The sequence below is a fragment of the Pelmatolapia mariae genome, linkage group LG17 (genome assembly GCF_036321145.2).
Source record: "Pelmatolapia mariae isolate MD_Pm_ZW linkage group LG17, Pm_UMD_F_2, whole genome shotgun sequence".
Classification (NCBI taxonomy): Eukaryota; Metazoa; Chordata; class Actinopteri; order Cichliformes; family Cichlidae; genus Pelmatolapia; species Pelmatolapia mariae.
Window position 1 is genome coordinate 35,079,218 of NC_086242.1, and position 21,125 is coordinate 35,100,342.

The 21,125-nt window shown below is 42.6% G+C and overlaps 2 protein-coding genes across 3 annotated transcripts in view; both read left to right on the top strand.

Moving 5' to 3' along the window:
• ptprz1b (protein tyrosine phosphatase receptor type Z1b) overlaps positions 1-21,125 on the top strand; it is a 68,781-nt gene that overhangs the window by 45,132 nt on the left and 2,524 nt on the right. The window contains exons 8-31 of one of the 2 annotated variants that reach the window (XM_063500423.1): positions 770-920; positions 1,805-1,989; positions 2,966-3,092; positions 3,197-3,249; positions 3,598-4,071; positions 4,231-4,414; positions 4,756-4,959; positions 8,045-8,189; positions 8,285-8,373; positions 8,465-8,550; positions 9,534-9,554; positions 11,238-11,334; positions 11,430-11,512; positions 11,588-11,722; positions 12,043-12,174; positions 12,253-12,410; positions 12,506-12,641; positions 13,270-13,416; positions 13,517-13,610; positions 14,125-14,198; positions 14,290-14,418; positions 14,522-14,671; positions 14,756-14,898; positions 14,983-15,118. In XM_063500423.1, coding sequence (XP_063356493.1) covers positions 770-920; positions 1,805-1,989; positions 2,966-3,092; positions 3,197-3,249; positions 3,598-4,071; positions 4,231-4,414; positions 4,756-4,959; positions 8,045-8,189; positions 8,285-8,373; positions 8,465-8,550; positions 9,534-9,554; positions 11,238-11,334; positions 11,430-11,512; positions 11,588-11,722; positions 12,043-12,174; positions 12,253-12,410; positions 12,506-12,641; positions 13,270-13,416; positions 13,517-13,610; positions 14,125-14,198; positions 14,290-14,418; positions 14,522-14,671; positions 14,756-14,898; positions 14,983-15,118 — 3,333 coding nt within the window. The remainder of the gene's footprint in view (positions 1-769; positions 921-1,804; positions 1,990-2,965; positions 3,093-3,196; positions 3,250-3,597; positions 4,072-4,230; positions 4,415-4,755; positions 4,960-8,044; positions 8,190-8,284; positions 8,374-8,464; positions 8,551-9,533; positions 9,555-11,237; positions 11,335-11,429; positions 11,513-11,587; positions 11,723-12,042; positions 12,175-12,252; positions 12,411-12,505; positions 12,642-13,269; positions 13,417-13,516; positions 13,611-14,124; positions 14,199-14,289; positions 14,419-14,521; positions 14,672-14,755; positions 14,899-14,982; positions 15,119-21,125) is intronic. The other variant, XM_063500424.1, reaches the window with a different exon arrangement.
• LOC134646603 (uncharacterized) lies at positions 4,979-7,883 on the top strand. Its single transcript, XM_063500428.1, has 2 exons — positions 4,979-5,573; positions 5,720-7,883. Exons 1-2 carry the CDS (start codon positions 5,534-5,536, stop codon positions 7,129-7,131), a joined length of 1,452 nt encoding a protein of 483 aa, XP_063356498.1. The 5' UTR covers positions 4,979-5,533; the 3' UTR covers positions 7,132-7,883.

The following is a 21,125-nucleotide window of genomic DNA, read 5'->3' on the forward strand; positions in this document are numbered from 1 at the left end:
ACAAACAAGAAATTCAGCTACTGTTATTTATTTTATCACCTGATCAGGTTTGAGATTTGCATACAGAGACAGGTCTGTGTCAGCCTGTCATTTATATATATCTCATTATCTTGTATTGGCGCCCCCTCCAGCACTTGGTGCCCTATGCACAGTGCATGATGTGCATGAACAAAACAGCAGAACTGCCTGTAGTTGTGTCTGGTTGTAGTGTGAGGTTGGCATCAGGTCAATTGTCTTTGACATCTCTGCACAAAATAAAAACAAAATGCTACATTGAAGCGATGCAGTGTGACGCGTTAAGTCAAACTGCACAGAGCAGGGTTTTGTAGCAGGGTAATCTGGTAAACATGGCATCACGGGCTGACGCAGCAGCATTACTACATTTCGATTCTGGACTGAAGACGCTTAAGGACCCCTGACTTGACGAATTGATGCGTGTAATAATCATCACTTTTGCAGCAGAGTAATGGAGAGGGAATGAGGCCTTGCGAATGGTTGCGTGTGTATTGTGCATGAATCTTTGTGTGTGTTTTGTGAGTGCATGCATGATTGAAACAGTGTGGCAAGGCATGACACAGGCATATTCATGCTAACCAAAAATAGAGCAGCTCTGCCTCAGCCTGGCACCAACACAAGCCACTTTAACACACACACAGAAACACTCAGAAGCATCACTTTTGGTTTATTTCAGCAGCCTGATAGAGATTAGCAGGAAGATGTGCAACATTTTCTCTTTGTTTACCTCTGTGTGTTTTCTGTCTGCCACCAGCTTGAGGTGTTTTGTGAAGTGATGACTATGGAGCAGGCTGGTTATGTTATGCTGACGGATTACCTGCAGAACAACTTTAGAGAGCAGCAGCAGCAGTTTATGGGTCAGGTGTTTGCCTCTTACACTGGAGTCGAGGAGGTGCTCACACCCAGTATGTCATCACAGTCTAAAGGAAAAGTTTGCCATCCATTAATCCATCATATGTGTTTTTACTGACCTTTTTTACAAGTTTTTTTATGATTATTTACTGTGCACACTAATAGTCACATTTACCAGCGTCTCCAAAAGTAAGACATTGATATACAATGCTATTCACCCCCATCCCAATACAGCATGCTATAATTTTAAATTATGAAAAAAACATCCTTATTAGGCTTTAAAGAGTTTGACTCAGAGTCTCTGAAGCTTTTCACCAATCTAATTTATACCAAATTTTGCGTGCGTGGAGGAGAAAATTGGATCACCGCTCAGGGATCAATATAAATATTGCATTATTAATCTTATGTTTTTTCACTCCACTAAAAATATTGCCCATCTTCTGCATCCACTATGGTTGTAATGTGGTCCTTCAAGGCTAGCCTGATTATGATCAACAAAAGATACAATTCACCGCACTCTCCATTTTCAGAAAGGGGACCTTGAAGTAAAGTGGGTCTTTTGGGTTGCCAAGCAGCTCGACTTTGTAATTCAGTGGCCCTGCTTCTCTCAGTGCAGGCAATTTATTTTGCAGCTCTTTTTGAAATTGAAATAACGTTTTCAGAAATTCAGATAGGCTTTTTTTGTCCCTGTAACAAATTCATCCACCCATACACACACGCATACACTCAGCCTTCCAGTTTCAGCAGCTGATTAATATCAAGTTACCTCAGAAACTCTGAACTCAATGTGGGAAACGTTTATGTGTGCTCATACTTGATGTTTACTTGCAGTTGCTGCTATCATCTCTTTATTTCTCATTCTTTTTTAAAAAAAAAGTTTCTTGCATGCTATTCTAACAAATTGTTAGTAACCTGTCTTTCTGTGCACTGCCTCCAGCCTGCAGCTCTGAGCCACAGAATGTTCAGGCTGATGCTCAGAACGACACCACCATCATGGTGACCTGGGAGCGTCCCCGTGCAGTGTATGACACAACCATCGACTGGTACACTGTCACATACCAGAGGCTGCAGGGCCAAGACCAGCGCAAGCAGGAGTATAGGACCGATGGAGACCAGGATGTGGTATGCAAGATCTTTTTATATCTCTCCACAAAATGCTGAAAAACAGCGCCTGGATGTGTAATTTCATATTGTTTTGTACTATTATCTACTGTCCACACAGCAATATTAAACTGATAAATGGGTAACTGGTAGAAATTACAGTAATTTCCTGTACTTTTTGGCGAAAATCAAGCATTTCTACCATCTGTTTTTCCTCTCCATGTATCTCTCACATAGTTCAGCTACTGCTGTTGGTGGTGACAGTCAGTTTTTGCCTGTCAGTGAGTCACTGAACATCCCTTATTGTGACTAACAATATCCATGTATTTGTATTTCAGAGTACAAGATTTTCAGATTTCGTAGATTTACTTTTTCAGTCTTTATTTTATTATTTTTATTGTCGACTTGTAGTTTCATATTTGTTTTAGTGTGATAGTGGTGGTGAATTTAACTTGCTTATACTTAAAGACATCCAGGAGTCATTTGTCATCCATGTGGGTAATTCTGAGAGAGAGTACATGAAAAAAGATGAGTGTGTGTAGAAAGTAGCAAGTGAACAGGCAGATAAATGCAAATAGATACTTAGTAACCGTTAAGAGGATTGAGTATATCTTTAGGATACTAAAAGTGTCATTGTGACTGCAGATTCATTGTAAAAAGACATTCGGTTCGACTCAAGAGGATTCACATTGAATTCACTTAGAGCAGGGGTGGGGGAACTCCAGGCCTCAAGGGCCGGTGTCTTGGAGGTATTAGATGGGTCCTTGATCCAATACAGCTGATTTAAATGGCTAAATTACCTCCTCAAATGCTGTGTCCAAATTCAGGGGTAGCATGCTTCGAAGGACCCAACCTACCCAGTCCATGTAGGGTAGGGTCCTTCGAAGCATGCTGCCCCTGAATTTGGACACAGCCAACATGTGTTGAAGTTCTCCAGAGGCCTGGTAATGGACCCTTTTGAAAGGATCTAACATAAGTCTAACATGTAAATTTGCAGGGTGCCATCATCTCCAACCTGCTGGCCAACAGCAGCTATGTGGTCCAGGTGGTGGCTGTTTGCACCAATGGACTCAGAGGACGATGGAGCGACCAGATAATCGTGGACATGCCATTGGAAGACCCAGGTACAAAGACACACAAGCATGCTCCTGGTGAGAGCACATTTTTACATGCTAACTCTTTCTTTCTTTCCTTCCTTCCTTCCTTCCTTCCTTCCTTCTTGTTTTAGAAAGTGATTCTGACCCTGAAGCTGTCACAAAGGATTTGGAAGGAAACAGGGAGGTAAGCTTGTCTGAGCTATCTGTGTTTTCACTTGACCACATAATTGAGCTGAATTTTGTGCAATTATTTTGCAGTGCTGACTTTTGACCTGTCGGCAATAAAATCAGTGCATCTAATTATTATGCAGATTAATGTAATTATGTTTGTAGAGGCTGTGAGAGCTTTATAAAAGGTTGTGAGGGACTTTGAGGGACATGTTGAGTTGGGATTACCAGAAAAAACAGTAATCCTACTGTAATTTTTCACTCTTTTCAGGAAGAAGAGGTGAAATTGTAAATTTTTTTTGTTTCTAATTTCCTATAAACACAGTATACACATGACATACCTGGTTTTTATTCCTCTTTTAAGCTTTCGTCCATAGTCAGATGGGAGAAGCCAGTGAAGCAGAATCCGATGCATTTAGCTTCAGAGGACAACAGCCCAGTTGAGGAGATTCCACTGGAGCAGACCAGAGTTTACCAGAACCAACCTTCATATCATGAGAACCAGCCCACAGACCGAACCCAAGCCAGCCAGAACATTCCAGTCCAAGAAGGCACCACTCCAACCCCGAAGACACCCACCGAGGCCCCAGTTTCTCAGAATGTCAGAAAGAAACAGGGTAAAAAATCACATGATGTGGATCAGAACTGGATTGAAGGTGACCAGATGATGAACCAGCCTTTCACTAATGCAGGCTTTGAGGGCAATAGCGCAATATGGGTTACCACTGAGCTAACCGAACAACCAGGCTTCCTATTTCCAGTTGTTCGGACAACCTCTCTGCCAGCAATTCGCCGGCAAATCACAGAAGAGGCATCGCTGTCAGTGCTGCCACATGAGGTAGTTGCTCATACCGCAATTTACTTTGATTTTCTCACTTTAAAACTTTTAATTTGAACACACATAAAGACTCACACTTACTTGCAGCAACAAATTTTTTCATTCAGCGTAATTCAGTTCTTCATCTGTTCTTTTATCCACTGTATCTTTTGCTCGCAGACAAGAGATCAAGGCCCACCACACCAAGCCAGTGGAAATAGCCTCCCTTCTGCTTCACCAGAGCTCTACACAACTCCTATGGAGGATATCCACATCACAGATGTCTTCTATGAAGACACAGTCAACAACTCTCCACAGGAAATCATCACCTCACCTCCAACGACATCTGCTTCTGCAGAGCCAGGTCAGATTAGAGAATAAGTGCTTTTCCTGTTTCTTTCTGTTTGTTTCTGCTATTGCAGCTTGTCACGCAGAGCGAGGAGGGAGTTTAATCTAACAGGTACAAACAGAAGATTAAGTCCGCTGGGCACTTGCCAAGTGGTGTAAATCTTTTACTGTTTAGTTTCAGTTTGAAACTGTTTGTCTACATTTAAAATGAACTAAACCTGAAATTATAATCACTGTAGAACATTTAGACCTTCTGGAATATCGTTTCGGCACAACGTGTCTTATGAGACATATTGAGAATGAGACAGGTTCAGTTTACACCATCTTTGCTTATTTATCATTTTGTCCATTATATAGTGGACGAAGCCTTCCCGCCGCCCTCTGAAGATGACGATGCCCCTGTAAATGAGCCCCTGCCAAAAACGCTACCCTCCTCATCTCTCTGGATCACAGAAAAGACGGCGACCCCCAGCAACACACTTGCCGATTCAGTTTACAAGTCCTTCACTACCTCCTCTCTCCTCAGAGTGCTGATGCATACGACTCAGCCCATGTTCAATGGTGAGATGTAACAACTTCTCTAGGAATCAATCAAACACACCATTAGACAAAATAAAACACCAAAACTGATATCTCCAGGTCTTAATAAAAGCAATTATGAATTGTCATATTGATGAATTTTAATGCATAGGAACATGATTAAGTTCTTCTGTGGTGGAAAGCTGGATTTAAGTGTGGTGGTTGTTTGCTTTTCTCCTCTAATGGCCTGTGACTGTGTAGCTAATCACTGCTGTGCTCTCTGATCAGTTGTTTGGTGACGTGATGTGGATAATGTGGTGGTGGTAATTATGATGGCCAGGAAAATTATGTTGGCTTTGATGATTAGAGTGATGATCAGCAGCTTCCTTTCTTGCTTTGGTTTGTGGTCCGGAAATTAAATATGTTTGACTCTTGCAAATCTTTCAGCACATACCTCAAGAAGGTCAAGTTTTTTCCTTGCTCAATATAATCTACTTGAATCCACTCGAGCTTGGTGATTATCATCTGCTTTGGGACTCCTTCTCTGTGTCTGAATTCTTTCTGCGCCTCAACAGCGCACTCTGGTGGTTGTTCTTTCCTCTGTCCTCTTTAAAGAATGAAGGCTTTGCTTCATCTCCAGGGTGCCTCATCTGCTAGTGAGTACCCTTTATGGAGAATTTTTGCACACTCAATGCAAAAATTTCCATCTTTGCTGGCTTGAGAAACACAAAGTGAAAGGAGATATTTCTGTAAGCTTTCTGTCTTGGATTTTTTTTTTTTTTGACTTTGCAATATTTTGCAGCAAATACAGCCTTGTCGACAGTTGAAGACTCGACCATTGATGCCTCGTCTGGCTTCACAAACACTCAAAAGGGAATTATCATCGACCCTGCAGTTGCAACAGTCTCTGAATGTGCATTCTCTGCTGAAGGAGATTTATCCAGTGTAATCCCTCCATCACAGACACCCTTCATCAAAGACCCTGCCATCTTCCATCTTTTTCCTGCCCTCCATGAAAACAGGAAAAGTGGTGTTATCGTTCATCATAATGACCAGTCCTCTGAAGAGCCCACTTTTGTTCCTTTACAGACTGATGTAGAAAACCCTCAATTCTCTACCACGTCTTCACAGGATCAATTATTTGCCACTTATTCCCTTCTTAATTCTGGTTGGAGTACCATAAACCCGTCAAAAACAAACACTGCTGATGGAGAAAAAAACAAGTCTCCTCATTCTCAAAGTGATAGCAAGATACGAGAAATGGAAGCCAGGGCGGATAAACAAATTGATAACTACAATGTCAGTGCAATAACATTTTTCTTTAATTCCAAAAGTCTGGATTTGTCAGAAAGTTCAGCAGAAGACAGTGGATCAGGCTCTGGCCTTGGCAGCAGTGGCTCCAATGAGGAAATCAATGAAGCTGCTGCAGTTAAAACTGAATTTTCAGTGTTTGACATTTCAACTATTAGCTTCAAGGACAAAAGTAGATCACCAGTAACTAAGATGGTCACTGATAATGATAGATCAGTGATCAATGAAAGAGATGGAACAAAAAGCAAAAACTATGAGAATGAAAAAGAGGCAAAGAATGAGATACGGGAGAATGAAAGTGAGCTAAACAGAAAGGAAGGAGAAAATATAAGAGAAAGGGGAGTAAGAAATGAGAGTTTAAGAAATATTGAGGAGATGCTGAAAGAAAAAAAGATAGTGGTACGTGTATTAGGAACGACAATATATGGTGATAGCGGAAGCGGAGCTGAGGATGTCAGTGGCTCTGGAGAGCACGATGGGCTTGACCTTAGAGAAAATCTAAAGGTACTTAATAACAGTAACAAGGGTTTTGGAACTGTAGGTGACAATAATGCCAAAGGTCTCAAAGGCAATTTTTCAAAAAGTGAAAAAGCAGAGTCCGTACTATTTGAAGAACAAGGCCATGGTGACAGCATTGATAAACACAATCAAAATAAGAGCCTTACCAGTCCATTTTTAGGGGTTGAATCTACTTTTGAGAATAAAGAATACATAAAGGGAGGTACTAAAGAAAACAAAGAAGGTATAGCTGAAGACAGTGTGCAGGAGTTCTCCAGTGTAGATGGGTTATTGTTTGATGGTGCAAGAAACCCTGAGTTGGGACCTCTTGTTCCTCTGGTCAGACTGACGGACACCAACAAGGCAACGGAGGAGCAACTGGAAGGTAAATACTGTAGTATTTGACACAGCCCTGGCTGTTTGTTATGGAATGTGACATGCATACAAGTCCAATTTCAGCTAACTAGGTTTGAGGTCTCCAAAAGTTGATTCTGTTCATCTGGATGTAGTGTTTTCAGGGGGAGAAACGTTTCGTCACTCATCCAAGTGACTTCTTCAGTCTCAGCTGACTGCAGGTTTCCCCAATCTTATAAACAGTACATTTGCATAATGACTGAAACCAGCCCACTGAAGGAACAATGGGCTGGGAGGTCAGCCCATTGTTTGAGGTTTGAGGTGGTGCACTTTTCTTGATTATTGACTCTGATCAAGGTTAAATTAAGTAGAATACAGAAGCAATATTACTGGTGGAGACACGGACAGTTAAATCTGGATCAACTGACTATGCGTTATGTGGTAAGATTGCAGACAGCACATTACAATGTTTGACAACTGGTTCTGGCTTGGTCTGAATCTTTAGCTGATGAAGATCCAGAGCTTTTTCTCAGGAGTTCGAGGAGAACATTGCACTTCTCTGTGGCAAGACAGGAAATCTGATAGTATATTCAGCACTCTTAATACATCCATGGTAGGAAACAGTTTGCAAACATATTAGATATGTCATCTTAGAAGATGATAACAGACTTCTGATGGTAGGAAAAGCACTGGTGATTTGAGACAAGTTTTGTTAACAGCTCCTCTTAAATGGAATATAGTCAATCCCACCTTTATAAGTATGATTACTTATGTCCAAAAGTGGGCATTAGATCCACACTTAATTCCAGACCAGTTGTTTTTCACAAGAACCTTTGGGGAACAGTTTGAAATTCTTATGTAAAGTTTTTTTGTGTTCTTAACTGTTGCTTTGTGTTATAAATAATAGCAATTTAAATTCATAGTTCATTCTTGACCTTCAAACTTGTTTCCTACTCTCTTACAGAGCGAAGCAACAGCAGCCACGAGTCTCGGGTCGGACTTGTTGAGGGTGTGGACAGGGAGAAGAGGACAGTCATTCCTCTGGCTGTCGTATCCACTCTCACCATCCTTTGTCTGCTGGTACTAGTGGGAATACTCATCTACTGGAGGTACGTGCCAACTTAAACATACTGTGCCTGTCTGTATAGTTTGCACCCTTGCACTTTACTTTACTTCAGATTTTGTGTCTGTGTGTATGTCACAGAAACTGTTTCCAGGCAGCTAATTTCTACCCAGATGACACATCGCCTAAAGTTGTATCTGCTCCATCTACACCCCTGCTGTTGGCCACAGGTGACATGCTCAAATGATCCCCTAGCAGTCTTATTGTAACTGTTAGACTGAGGTGGCCAGGATGTAGTTAATATTCAGTCTTGTGTTCCAGATGGTCACGAGCCGCTGACAGTGAAGCAGTTTGTGAAGCATGTCATGGAGCTCCAGACCACCAACACTTTCTCCAAGGAATTTGAGGTCGGTGACATTTCCAGTCACAGTGTTTGAGTTCAGAAGAAGATATTTTTGTTTTTAAAAAAAACCTAGTGAGTTACAGTATGTTTGCGCTTTTAGAAGATTTACAAAAAAATTTTCTTGTTTTTGGATTTGTACCAAAACGTAACCAGCATATAAATAGATCACCTAGCTCTGGTCCATGTGTATAAGTATTTCATTTGTCATAGCCCCTTAATGCTCTTCCATATCTCTATTAACATCACGTTCTTTAGGCAGATCATTTAGCATGGCGTTGATGTGTATCGCCCATGTGCAACATCAACATGCAGGAAGGTTTTGGTACTAACCATGACCGTGCAGCTTTCTTCTCACACCAGACTCTAAATTTAAACCTGTCGACCTGAAAACTGGACTTTACAATTGAAAGACAGGTTTGTCAATGCTAGGCCAGCTACTTGCAAACTACCTGTTGACTTTCAGGCTTTTAAAATCTCCATTTTAGTTTGTTTAGAATGTGAAGAAAGAGATATTAGTCTTATGTGGAGTATTGATATATCTGAATGTTGGTTAATGGTTTGAGAAAAACACATGGATTAATTTCAACAGGTACATTTGCATGGCATTAGTCACCCCTGTTTCCTAGCATGAACCTCCTAAGAAACACACACAGATAGGATTAGATAAAGTTTACTTCTCCCTTATTACTGCCAGGGGGACTTACGTTTGTTTACTTTTTCTATATCATTACATTAAAACTAGCCTGATTTATAATTATACTTGTAAAATAACAAAACATGGTTTACATAGTAGCAGGTTTAAAGTCCACAGCTCAGATGGCAGCTGTGGACTTTAAACACACCTCTCTGTGTGTATCTGAACCCCTATATCCTGTACCTGCACTGACTCCCTGTCTGTCTGTCTGTCCATCATCTTGGTCCCCTATCCCACTCTCCTCTCATCTCCACCATCGCCGTGCTTTCTGCATCCTCACCACCCTCCATTAGATTGTCAAAGAGTCCTATGAGGTAAGACACCTACCATCCCTCTCCTGTTGCAGAGCTGTTGTTGTTTTCTTGGCCTGATTTTTACACGTGTAACTGCAACTGTAAAAAATCTAAAATTTACATTTTAAAATTTAGCGTTCCATAATGATGTTTTAATTGGGAAGAAAATGTATCGTTTCTTTTACTGCACTCACCATGTTTTACACACAATAATATGGTCTACTGTGCGAGTTAAACACACTTCTAATAAAAGCAATGGAAGTCAGTAAAAACGGCAGAAATACAGAGAAATATACGAGTAACTTTGATTACACATCCGCCAATTCTAGCAACCTGTATCCTTTGACTGTATGGGTACAATGCACAGAGAAAGAAACAGGCAAATAAAATATATTCACCAAAACTGAAGGATAGACTTGTTCGAAGGACTACTAGCACACTTAACTAGACAGTAATCCATGTTGTTTGTTAGATTGCTGCATTCAATCACTCCAAAGGCACAAACACAGAAAGGAGCGCTAGTTCCATGTCTCACGCTAGCTAGCCTAGCAGATGGCTAATGGCTATAGCCACCTATGTTTAAACCTTGAAAAAGTTTAACAAGGTGAACTGCAAATTAATTCTGGTACAATTCATACAAGAGTTTCATACAATTCAATACAGGTGACCGGGCATTTGCAGTTGTAGCGCCGAAAATGTGGAATGATTTACCTCTCCACATTAGAGAGGCCCCGACCGTCAATCTTTTCAAATCCCATCTTAAAACACATTTTTACTCATTGGCTTTTAACACCGCATGAGTTACCTGTTTATCTACTTACTCATCTGTTACCAGGTATTTTTTATTTGTTATTGATGTTATGTGTTACTGTGCAATTTTTTTTATCATTGTACAGCACTTTGGCCAACATTTTGTTTTGATTAAATGTGCCATATACATAAAAATAAAGTAAAAGTACAATTCATAAAGTCATAAAAGGTGTAGCAGCTATAGAGACCAAAATTATTTTGTCTGCCAAGATGTAAACATGCTTAATTTTAAGTGGCCACTCTAGGAAGCTCTTCGAGGTTGCTGCTTGTTGGGACTGGCTGTTAATAGTCGCCTTTCTCTCCCAGAGCTTGCAATGTGAGGCTTAAATATGGGGTCATCATCACAGAATGAAAACATTTGTATTATGGCGACTTGTCCAATCCCATGGGGTGATTTTATTTCTTCTTCTCTTATATCTATACACGGCTCCTCCTCTCATTTGATTACATTTTATTTGTATGGCAGCAAGTCACGACAAGAGGTGCTCAAGGTGCTTTGTATTATAAGACCCTACAGCAACCCCAACAATCAGAAGACCCTGTATGAGCAAGCACTTGGCAGCAGTGAGAAGGAAAAACTCCCTTTTAATAAGAAGAAATCTCCAGCAACACCAGGCTCAGGGAGGGGCAGCCATCTGCTATGACCGATTGCGTGTGAGGGGAGGGAGATGGGACAAAAGGCACACTGTAGAGGGACAGAAATTGATTTGATATGATTCAGTTGTCCTTATTTCTTGTTATTTCCTATAGTAGCTTCTCTATATACCTGACTTTCACATTGTAATGTGGCAAATGAAGAGAACACAAACCTCCCTGCTTGTAAGAAAAAGAGCCTCATTGTGTTCATCTGAGTAATTACTGTCATTCTTATTAGTATTGGATTGTGTGTTTCAGGAGGTGCAGGCATGCACAGTGGACATGGGCATCACTACAGACAGCTCTAATCACCCTGACAACAAAAACAAGAACCGATACATCAACATACTGGCCTGTATGTCATCCTTCACTGTTCACTGCATCGCTGTTCAACTTTTAACTGTGTAAGCCAGCAGGAATGTTGCTAAGGACTCTTTTTACTTGTCTCAGACGACCACAGTAGAGTTAAGCTCTCTAACAGTTTGGACAGAGATGGGACATGCGGGGACTACATCAACGCTAACTTTGTTGATGTAAGTAAAGTTCCTTTTACGTGTACACACCTTACATCCAGGCTGCCGCAAACCAATTGATGTTTCCTTTTGCAGGGTTATGAGCGGACGAGGGCATACATCGCAGCTCAGGGGCCTCTAAAATCAGGCAGGGAGGACTTTTGGAGGATGATCTGGCAGCAGAATGTTGGAGTTATTGTCATGATCACCAATCTGAAGGAGAAAGGACGGGTAGGAGCTCAAACACAAGCCTCACCGCAGACATAAGTGCAGTTTTATCTGATATCATTCACACTGACCCCAGGCAGCTGATTTCCTTTTAGTTTGTGTCTTCTATCTCTTGTCATGAGCAAACACCAGCTGATTCACGTCAGGTATTTCATTTAGTTTCACTGCAGTCTGACAGCTGAAAAACTGCAGAATGGACACTAGTGCAATCTGGCTTTGTTATACACTTGAGGACTTTCCTTTTGACATGTTTTTCCTGTGGTTTCAGATGTATTAGGCCTAAAATTAAACTACATCCACAGAATTTTTCCCCCTTTCTACAGACAAAATGTGATCAGTACTGGCCAGAGGAGAACCAGGAAGAGTATGGGTCTTATCAGGTGACACTGAAAAACACCAAGACACTTGCTTACTACACACTCCGGACGTTCACTGTCAGGGATACTGCAAATAAGGTAAGCCCTTCTCTCTATGCAGTGATAGTCCAAAGTGGCTTTGAGGTTAGGTTTCTCATACCCACTTCGATCCTCTAGGTATCTCAAAGGAGAGTCGAACACACAGTGCTCCATTACCATTACACCCAGTGGCCGGACATGGGCGTCCCAGAATACACTCTGCCTGTCCTCTCCTTCATCAGAGCGTCCTCCAGGGCCCGCACGCAGGAGATGGGACCTATGTTGGTACATTGCAGGTAGAGTGTGTCTGGAATGATTTATTGCTCTTTAAGACTTACCACAATTTGATGGTGTATGTACTGCTAACATGTGATGCGTGTGTCTGTCACAGTGCCGGTGTGGGAAGGACAGGAACCTACATTGTGATAGACAGCATGCTGCAGCAGATCCAGGATCAAGGGACAGTGAACGTTCTTGGCTTCCTGAAACATGTCCGCACACAGAGGAATTTCCTTGTTCAGACAGAGGTAAGAGGATGATAAAGCTGTGGGAATTCACCTTTCCTTTTGTGGGGGCAATCCCAGAAATGTAATATCAATTTAAACATTTGCAAAGAAGGAAATAGTGGCTAGATTAAGGGTAATTTTAGCCAGTGTAATGAGGTCTGTACGGACTTACTCAACAACCACGTCACTGTGCAGATGGAGGCATTTGTCGATCTGCGTGTTAGCTCACTGCATGCTCCTTTTTGTTTGGAGGATGAAGACGGAACGAGAAAAATATAGCCCCACACATTATTATTATTATTACTACATTAATACGCCGTATTCTCTTACAGCACATTTTTTGACAAACTGGGACTTGATTTCTGCTGCTGAGCTTTTTCAATATAATTTTTGTACTTTGAGCGCCTCGAAGCCTCAAAGTCATTACTAGTTCCATTTTATTCAAGCACAGGCAAACTAGGCCACTTATATAAAGATAGTCTAGATGACTAAACAGCAGCAAAGGCCAGAGGAAACACATTCATATCAGATTTTTTTCTTGTAAAAATGTAACTTGTGGCGTTTAAAAGTGTTTCACTAGTGTTCACAAAGACGTGCGTTCAGACATACCTTACTAAAACCAGCAAGTCATTTTTTTGCTGTCTTCTAGGAGCAGTACATATTCATCCACGATGCCCTGGTTGAAGCTATTTTGAGCCGGGACACCTTGGTGACCTCTGACCTCCTTCACAATTACGTCTCTAACCTGCTGACCCCTGGTGCCACGGGCAGGACACGTATGGATAAACAATTCAAGGTACAGCATGCTTCCTTTTTCACCCACCAACTTGTAATGAATCATTTGTGATGTTCCTGCCATGTGAATGTAACCAAATGTTTTTATTTTTGTGTTTCAGTTAATTAGTCAGCGTCAGGCGAAGCACGCAGACTACAGCACTGCCCTGAAAGATGGCAACGCTGAGAGGAACAGAGCCAGAGCTCTAATGCCTGGTAAGCAGATCTGGATTACTAACTGGGCAAAACAGGCAACTCCCAGCAATATGTTGCAGATAATTTCTGGAAATTTCAGTGCATACATAACACACATTTTGGAATAAACCAGAAAGAAAGGCAGAGTTCAGAGTTCAAATATGACATGATATTTGGATGCAAATTATAACGTGATATTTAGAATCTCCATAGTTAATCACTGTATGCCTGTATTGTCAGTGCAAACAGTGGCATTAAGAAAGAGTTTTAAATAGCTCTATACAAAGTTATGACTTTGACCTTTAGATCAATGCGTTGACCTAGAAGAAGAGGTCAGAGGTTAAGTGTGACATTTCGGTTCAAGATTATGACGACAAGTTACCCGATGCCTCATCATTTCTTCCACAGCCTGCTCAATAATCCCTTATGGTTACTTTAATTAACTATAATAATGAACTTAAATGCAGGAATATTGTTTTTTGTCTTACTTTGGGGGCTTTTTCTGTCCAACCTGGTTCTCCATGTCTCTGTGTAGTGGAGAGATCAAGAGTCACTCTGACTGCTTCAGAATCAAACTCCACAGGCTACATCAATGCATCCTACGTGATGGTAAGACCACTGGAAATTGCAAATGTTTTCCAGTCTCGAAGACCTCGGCAAAGCATCAGCTGGTGGTGTAATGCTGCTCGTATTTTCACAGGGACATCACTACACTAAGGAGTTCATAGTGAGCCAGACTCCTCTGAGCAGCACGGTGGCAGATTTCTGGAGAATGATCTGGGAACACAATGCACAGATTGTAGTCCGTCTGCCAGACTCAAACAGCCAGGTATAAAACACACACATACTCTATGTAGAACCTATAGATACCTATACATATAGATACATCTGTATAAAACTACACACACAAACATGTTTCCTGTTTATCTCAGAGAGACGAAGAGTGTCGTGCGTACTGGCCCAGTAAAGACCAACCCCTGAGCATTGATGGCTTCACTGTGTCATACTCCAGGGAGGAGCACATGTGTCTGTCTAATGATGAGAGACTTTTAGTGCAGGACTTCACAGTCCAGTCTCCACAGGTAACACACAATAAAAGAGAATATTTTACATCAATCAAAATGTTTTAATACAGTCTGAGACTTTAAAACTGTTTTTTCATCTAGAACAATTATGTGCTGGAAGTGCGTCAGTACAGCACCACCTGCTGGCCCAACCCAGACAGTCCGATCAGAAACAGCTTTGATCTCGTTAACAGAGTCAGAGAACAGAGCACGCACACACAGGGACCGGTGATCGTACATGATCCGTGAGTATGATTCAGACTCCTTTTAAGGACATAAAATTGTTTAAATCCGTCTAATGTTCTTAATGGTTTTGTGTGGATGTGTAGTTTGGGAGGTGCTACGTCAGGACTGTTTTGTGCCCTCACCACCCTGTCCAATCAGCTAGAGGAGGAGGGATCAGTAGATGTCTACCAAGTGGCACGGATGACCAACCTCATGAGGCCTGGGGTATTTAATGATATAGTAAGTACTGGAATGTTTCTTTTTAATTCTCATCTACCAGCATAATTTAGAAAAAATCAAAAAAATCAAATACATTGCACCAAATCACAACAAAAGTCCTGTCAAGGTGCTTTATATTGTAAGGTAAAGACTCTACAGTAATACAGAGAAAACTCCAACAATCAGAGAACCTCTTATAAGTAAGCACTTTGGCGAAAGCGGGAAGGAAAAACACACTGTTATGTCCCCCCCACCATGGTGGAGGCAAAGGTAGGAAGGAGACAGCAACACCGGACAACCACAATCAATGAAAGAGGAGGACAACAGGACAGTTAAGAATCAGGCAGGATTTATTGGTTGCTTGCCTTGATAGTCAAACTTAACAAAAGAAAAAGGTGGGGGAGGAGGACTGGGCGGTTGAGCCAAATCAAAGAAATTAATAAAACAAAAAGAGGTCGATAGCTTCCAGGGCCTAACTGAGACAAAAATGCAAAACAAAAGGCCTACCTAGCTACTCGACAAAATGGTAAATGGCCTGCATTTGTATAGCGCTTTACTCAGTCCCTAAAGACCCCAAAGCGCTTTACACTACATTCAGTCATTCACCCATTCACACACACACATTCACACACTGGCGATGGCAAGCTACACTGTAGCCACAGACACTGACAGAGGCGAGGCTGCCGGACACTGGTGCCACCGGGCCCTCTGACCACCACCAGTAGGCAAACATGGGGTTAGTATCTTGCCTAAGGATATTTGGCATGCAGCCAGGAGGCAGCCTGGGATCGAACCACCGACCTTCTGATTAGTGGCTGACCTGCTCTGCCACCTGAGCTACAGCCACCCACTGACCAAAAGATCAGTGAAAACATACAAAAGTGACATCAACCGCATAACCTAGTGTGTTTAACAGTTTAGTCAGTACCACATCATGTTTTATGACAGTGGTTTGAGACAGGATGTCATTGAACAGAGATGGGAATCCCAATATGAGTGTTATGATATCATTGCTCTGTTCAGCAGGAAGGTGGGACAGGTATTGTGGTAGTGTTGACAATATCACAGAATTACCTAGTCGAGCACTTTGAGGCTCAGCACCCCATAACACCAACCCATCTTCATCTGGAGTAATCTCCACCTTGGAAACAGAAGCCATCGGGGATGTAGCCACTTGTTCTTGGGCCACAGACGGCACAGTTGAAGGTTCACGAGAGTTGTACAGCTTCATCATGTTGACGTGACACACCCGAGTAGGACGTCTGCGATCCGGGGTCTGAATAATGTAGTTGGTCTTGCTGAGTTTTTTCTCTACAACATAAGGACCAGAGAATTTAACGGAAAGAGAGGAGCCGGACACCGGAAGGAGAAGGAGCACTCTGTCACCTGGCTGGAATGAACGGTTGACTGCCCGCTGGTCAAAGTGTCTCTTCATTTTTGCTTGTGAAGTGGCTAGTACATTCCTTGTTAGGGAATAAGCCCTCTTTAACCTGTCGTTTAGTGTTTTGACATACTCTGGAAGGCTTTTGGTGTTGTCAATCGGATTAACCAGCCTCTCTTTGAAAACCTTTAAAGGACCCCTCATCTCACGCCCAAACACCAGTTCACCGGGACTAAACCCCAGAGATTCTTGGGTTGCTTCACGGCAGGCAAATAAAACAAGAGGAACACTTTCATCCCAGTCCCGTTGAGAACTATAACAGTGTTTCCGCAACATGGACTTCAAAGTCTGATGAAACCTCTCTAGCACCCCCTGACTATCAGGATGGTAAGAACTCGAGGTTATGTGTTCAATGCCTAATATTTTAAGGGCTTGGGCAAATACTCTAGACTTAAAGTTAGTGCCTTGGTCTGTTTGCACAACCTTAGGCAGACCAAAGGTTGAAAAGAATCTCAACAGCGCTTTGACAACAATCTGCAGGGCTCGCAAAATTGCTAGCCCGACGTCCCGGAGCTAGCGATATCTCCTGTCGGGCGACCAAAATCTATCTCAGCCCCGCCCGTCGGGTTATCATATAGCCCGACGGGCGGGGCTGAGATAGATTTTGGTCGCCCGACAGGAGATATCGCTAGCTCCGGGACGTCGGGCTAGCGATTTTGTGAGCCCTGATCTGAGCTGTAATCCTCCGTAGTGGGATTGCCTCAGGAAACCTAGTTGAAACGCACATGACCGTCAACAGAAACTGGTTTCCAGTTTTAGATTTAGGTAAAGGCCCCACACAGTCAACAATCACTTTTTGAAATGGTTCCTCTACTACTGGGATAGGACAGAGGGCAGCTGGAGGGATTATTTGGTTTGGCTTGCCAGTCATTTGGCATACATGGCATGTACGGCAGTATTGAACAATATCAGATTTCAGTCCTGCCCAGAAGAAATGTCTCAGAATTCTGCTGTATGTCTTGTTAACCCCAAAATGTCCTGACCATGGGTGGTCATGTGCTAAGGACAATACCTGGGTACGATAGGCAGTAGGTACAACCACCTGATAAACGGCAGACCAGTCTGCGTCTTCTGAGACCTCACTCGTCCATCTGCGCATCAGTAGACCTTCATCTGAGAAGTAAGCCAGCTTTTTCTTCTTGGCATCCTGTTGACTGAGGATAGAAGAATGACACTTGGACAGGGTTACATCATCTTTCTGTGCAGTAATGAACTCCTCTCGGGAGACTGGCAAATTCAGGATTGGTTGTGTTTTGTCAGCAGGTGGAACTTTGGCCTGACCCTTAGATCCAGAGGTAAATGTGATCACGTCACCAAAGGGATCTGACCTCATAAAGGAATCGGCCATACTTTTTTGTCTGGGCCCTCGTAACTACACAAGCTGGAAAAATGGCAGGCTGGTCTTGGGCTGAGTCAGAGTCCAGACTCAGCTCGGGTCTGTCTAACACTTCAGGAACGGGCATGACCTTGCCTCCAGCAAGGTCATTACCTAGGATGAAGTCAATACCTGGGATAGGCAATGCAGAACGAATAGCCACTTTAACAGTCCCACTGACTAAAGAAGACTGAATGTGAACAGTGTGCAAAGGGGCAGATACAAATCCGAGTTCTACTCCCTGGACAATGACACTAGATTGGCAAAATGACTCCTCTGAAAATGGTAAAACGTTTTCTCTAATGATGGACTGAGAGGCCCCTGTATCTCTCAGTATTTTTACTGGCTGCTGATCTTTTGGATTCCCAGTCAGCGAAACGACTCCCTCTAGAATGAATGGTTTGAAACAGGGATCAGGGTGGTTATTGTTCGGTTGAAATGCCCTCCCATTCTCTGTAGCTTTAATCAGTCCCACCCCTTTTGGTTGTGAGGACAGTTGCTGTTTACGCTTTAATGCCTGACAATCTGCAATGAGATGACCTTTTTTATGGCAATAAAAGCATTCACGCTCACCATGGGGAGGTGAAGGTAGTCTCACTGGCCTCGCAGCAGAGCGACTAGACTCAAGCCGTGCTGAGCGCAAGGCTGTGGGCCTATCTGGATGGGAAATAGGGGTAAAAACATTCTTATGTGTTAACACAAACTCATCGGCCAGCACAGCTGCTTTTGACATTGACGTCACCTTCTGTTCATTTAAGAACATTATGACTCTCTCAGGTAATGAATTTTTAAAATCCTCCAGTAGCACTAACTCGCGCAGAGACTCATAATCATCACCAACTCCGTTAGCAGCACACCACTTATCAAAAAGAGCCCCTTTTTCATGTGCAAACTCCATATATGTTTGACTGCTGGACTTCTTGTGGTTCCTAAATTTCTGCCTGTAGGCCTCAGGTACCAGTTCATAGGCACGTACAATTGTTTCCTTCAACACTTCATATTTCATGCTCTGCTCTAGGGAAAGTGAAGCTACTACCTCCTGAGCTTTGCCCACTAATTTACACTGAAGTAAAATAGGCCACATGTCTCTTGGCCAGTTCAGAGCAGTAGCCACCTTTTCAAAAGCGTTGAAATATGAATCTACCTCAGTCTCATGAAAGGTAGGTACTAGAGCAATATGTTTGCTAACATCAAAACTTTCCGGGGAGACTTTTGGGATTTCTTTAGTGGCATGTGTTTTCTGCCCTGAGGACATCTTCAGTGCTTCTACCTCAAGCTGCTTTAACCTGATTTCTTTTTCAGCTTCTATCTCAAGCCTACGGATCTCCAGCCGGAGATCATAATCTGCTTTACGCACCTTATCCTTCTCCTGTGCCTCCAACTGTAAACGTAGTAAGCGAACCTTAAGCTTTGCATCACTGCTAGATGTCTGGGATTCTGGAGTGAAAGGCTTAAAGTGAGGCAGAGTTTGGGGAGCCGCATCTGACTTAACTTGGGCACCCGGAGGTGTAGCAAGTTGAGCTTGCTCTTCAGCTCTCTCTGGAGAAGCTGGATTAGCAGAGGCTCCAGGGGGAGCTAAGGGGTCCTGAGAAGGTACCTCAGTCGTAGCAGGGCTAATTAAGATACCCAACTCTATTAACCCCTCCAACAAAGCCTGCTTAATATCCTTCTTCACTCCGTATTTTGGTACGGAAAGTTTATACTGGGCAGCAATACTTAACAAGTCGTCTTTGCGACACAAGTCAATCTTTTCAACGCTAGGTTGATTAACAAAATCAAGCAGGTCAAAACTCATCTTCAACCGCAACCATGAAACGTAGCCACCCTAAAATCACAACACACTTTCATTAATTTAGGTTGTCCACAGCATAAAAAGATCCCGGACGAGCCCCCACTTGTGTTACGTCCCCCCCACCATGGTGGAGGCAAAGGTAGGAAGGAGACAGCACCACCGGACAACCACAATCAATGAAGGAGGAGGACAACAGGACAGTTAAGAATCAGGCAGGATTTATTGGTTGATTGCCTTGATAGTAGGGTTGCCAACCGTCCCTTGAAAAACGGAATTGTTCCGTATTTAGAGACAAAAGTATTGAGCTGAAAAGGGACGCACTTTGTCAAATGGTTAAAAAAATAATTACACACACAAAAAAAAAGAGCTAAGAAATTCCCCACACTGGGAAGGGTGAAGACAGTCGGGTCGCCCAGCCCTGGCCATGAGGCGTCCCTTTTTTTTTTCTTTTTTTTTTTTTTCTCAGGGAGTTGGCAACCCTACTTGATAGTCAAACTTAACAAAAGAAAAAGGTGGGGGAGGAGGACTGGGCGGTTGAGCGAAATCAAAGAAATTAATAAAACAAAAAGAGGTCGATAGCTTCCAGGGCCTAACTGAAACAAAAATGCAAAACAAAAGGCCTACCTAGCTACTCGACAAAAGGTCAGTGAAAACATACAAAAGTGGCATCAACCGCATAACCTAGTGTGTTTAACAGTTTAAAAACTGCAGCCAGTGTATAGGGTACCCCAGCTTACCTGTCCAGCCTCCCACCACACACAATACAAAGAAGCCTTCACACAAATGTTTGTTATAAAGCAGAAGCCAGCAGCCACCAGCTGGCCTGGGAGCTGCTCATTTGTAGTGATCCTCGGAGTGTGATTGGCCAACTGTGCCCAGACCAGCCAATAGACACATGCCAATCAACTTTGAACTGGCCAATAGGTGGAGGCTTGACACCTGAAAGATAAAAAGAACACAAAAGCAAAGCCACATCTCTTGGCATGTAACACACACTTTTAACAGGAAGAAACTTGGGGTCACCAGACCAGGCCGTAACTATATGCATTATCAAAAAGGAACGTTTTAAGCCTAATAAAAAAGTAGGGAGGGTGTTTGTCTGGCCAAACTGGGAGCTGGTTCACAGAAAGAGGGGCCTGAAAGCTGAAGGCTCTGCCTCCCATTCTACTTTTAAATACCCTAGGAACCACAAGTAAGCCCACAGTCTGAGAGCTAAGTGCTCTATTAGGGTGATGTGATGCTATGGGGTCTTTAAGATAAGAGGGGACCTAATTATTCAAGAGCTTGTATATGATGGGAAGGATTTCAAATTTGATTCTGGATTTAACAGGAAGTATGCTCTCTCTTTCTCGTCCCTGTCAGTACTCTTACTGCAGCATTTTGGATCAACTGAAGGCTTTTCAGGGTTTTTTTTGTTGTT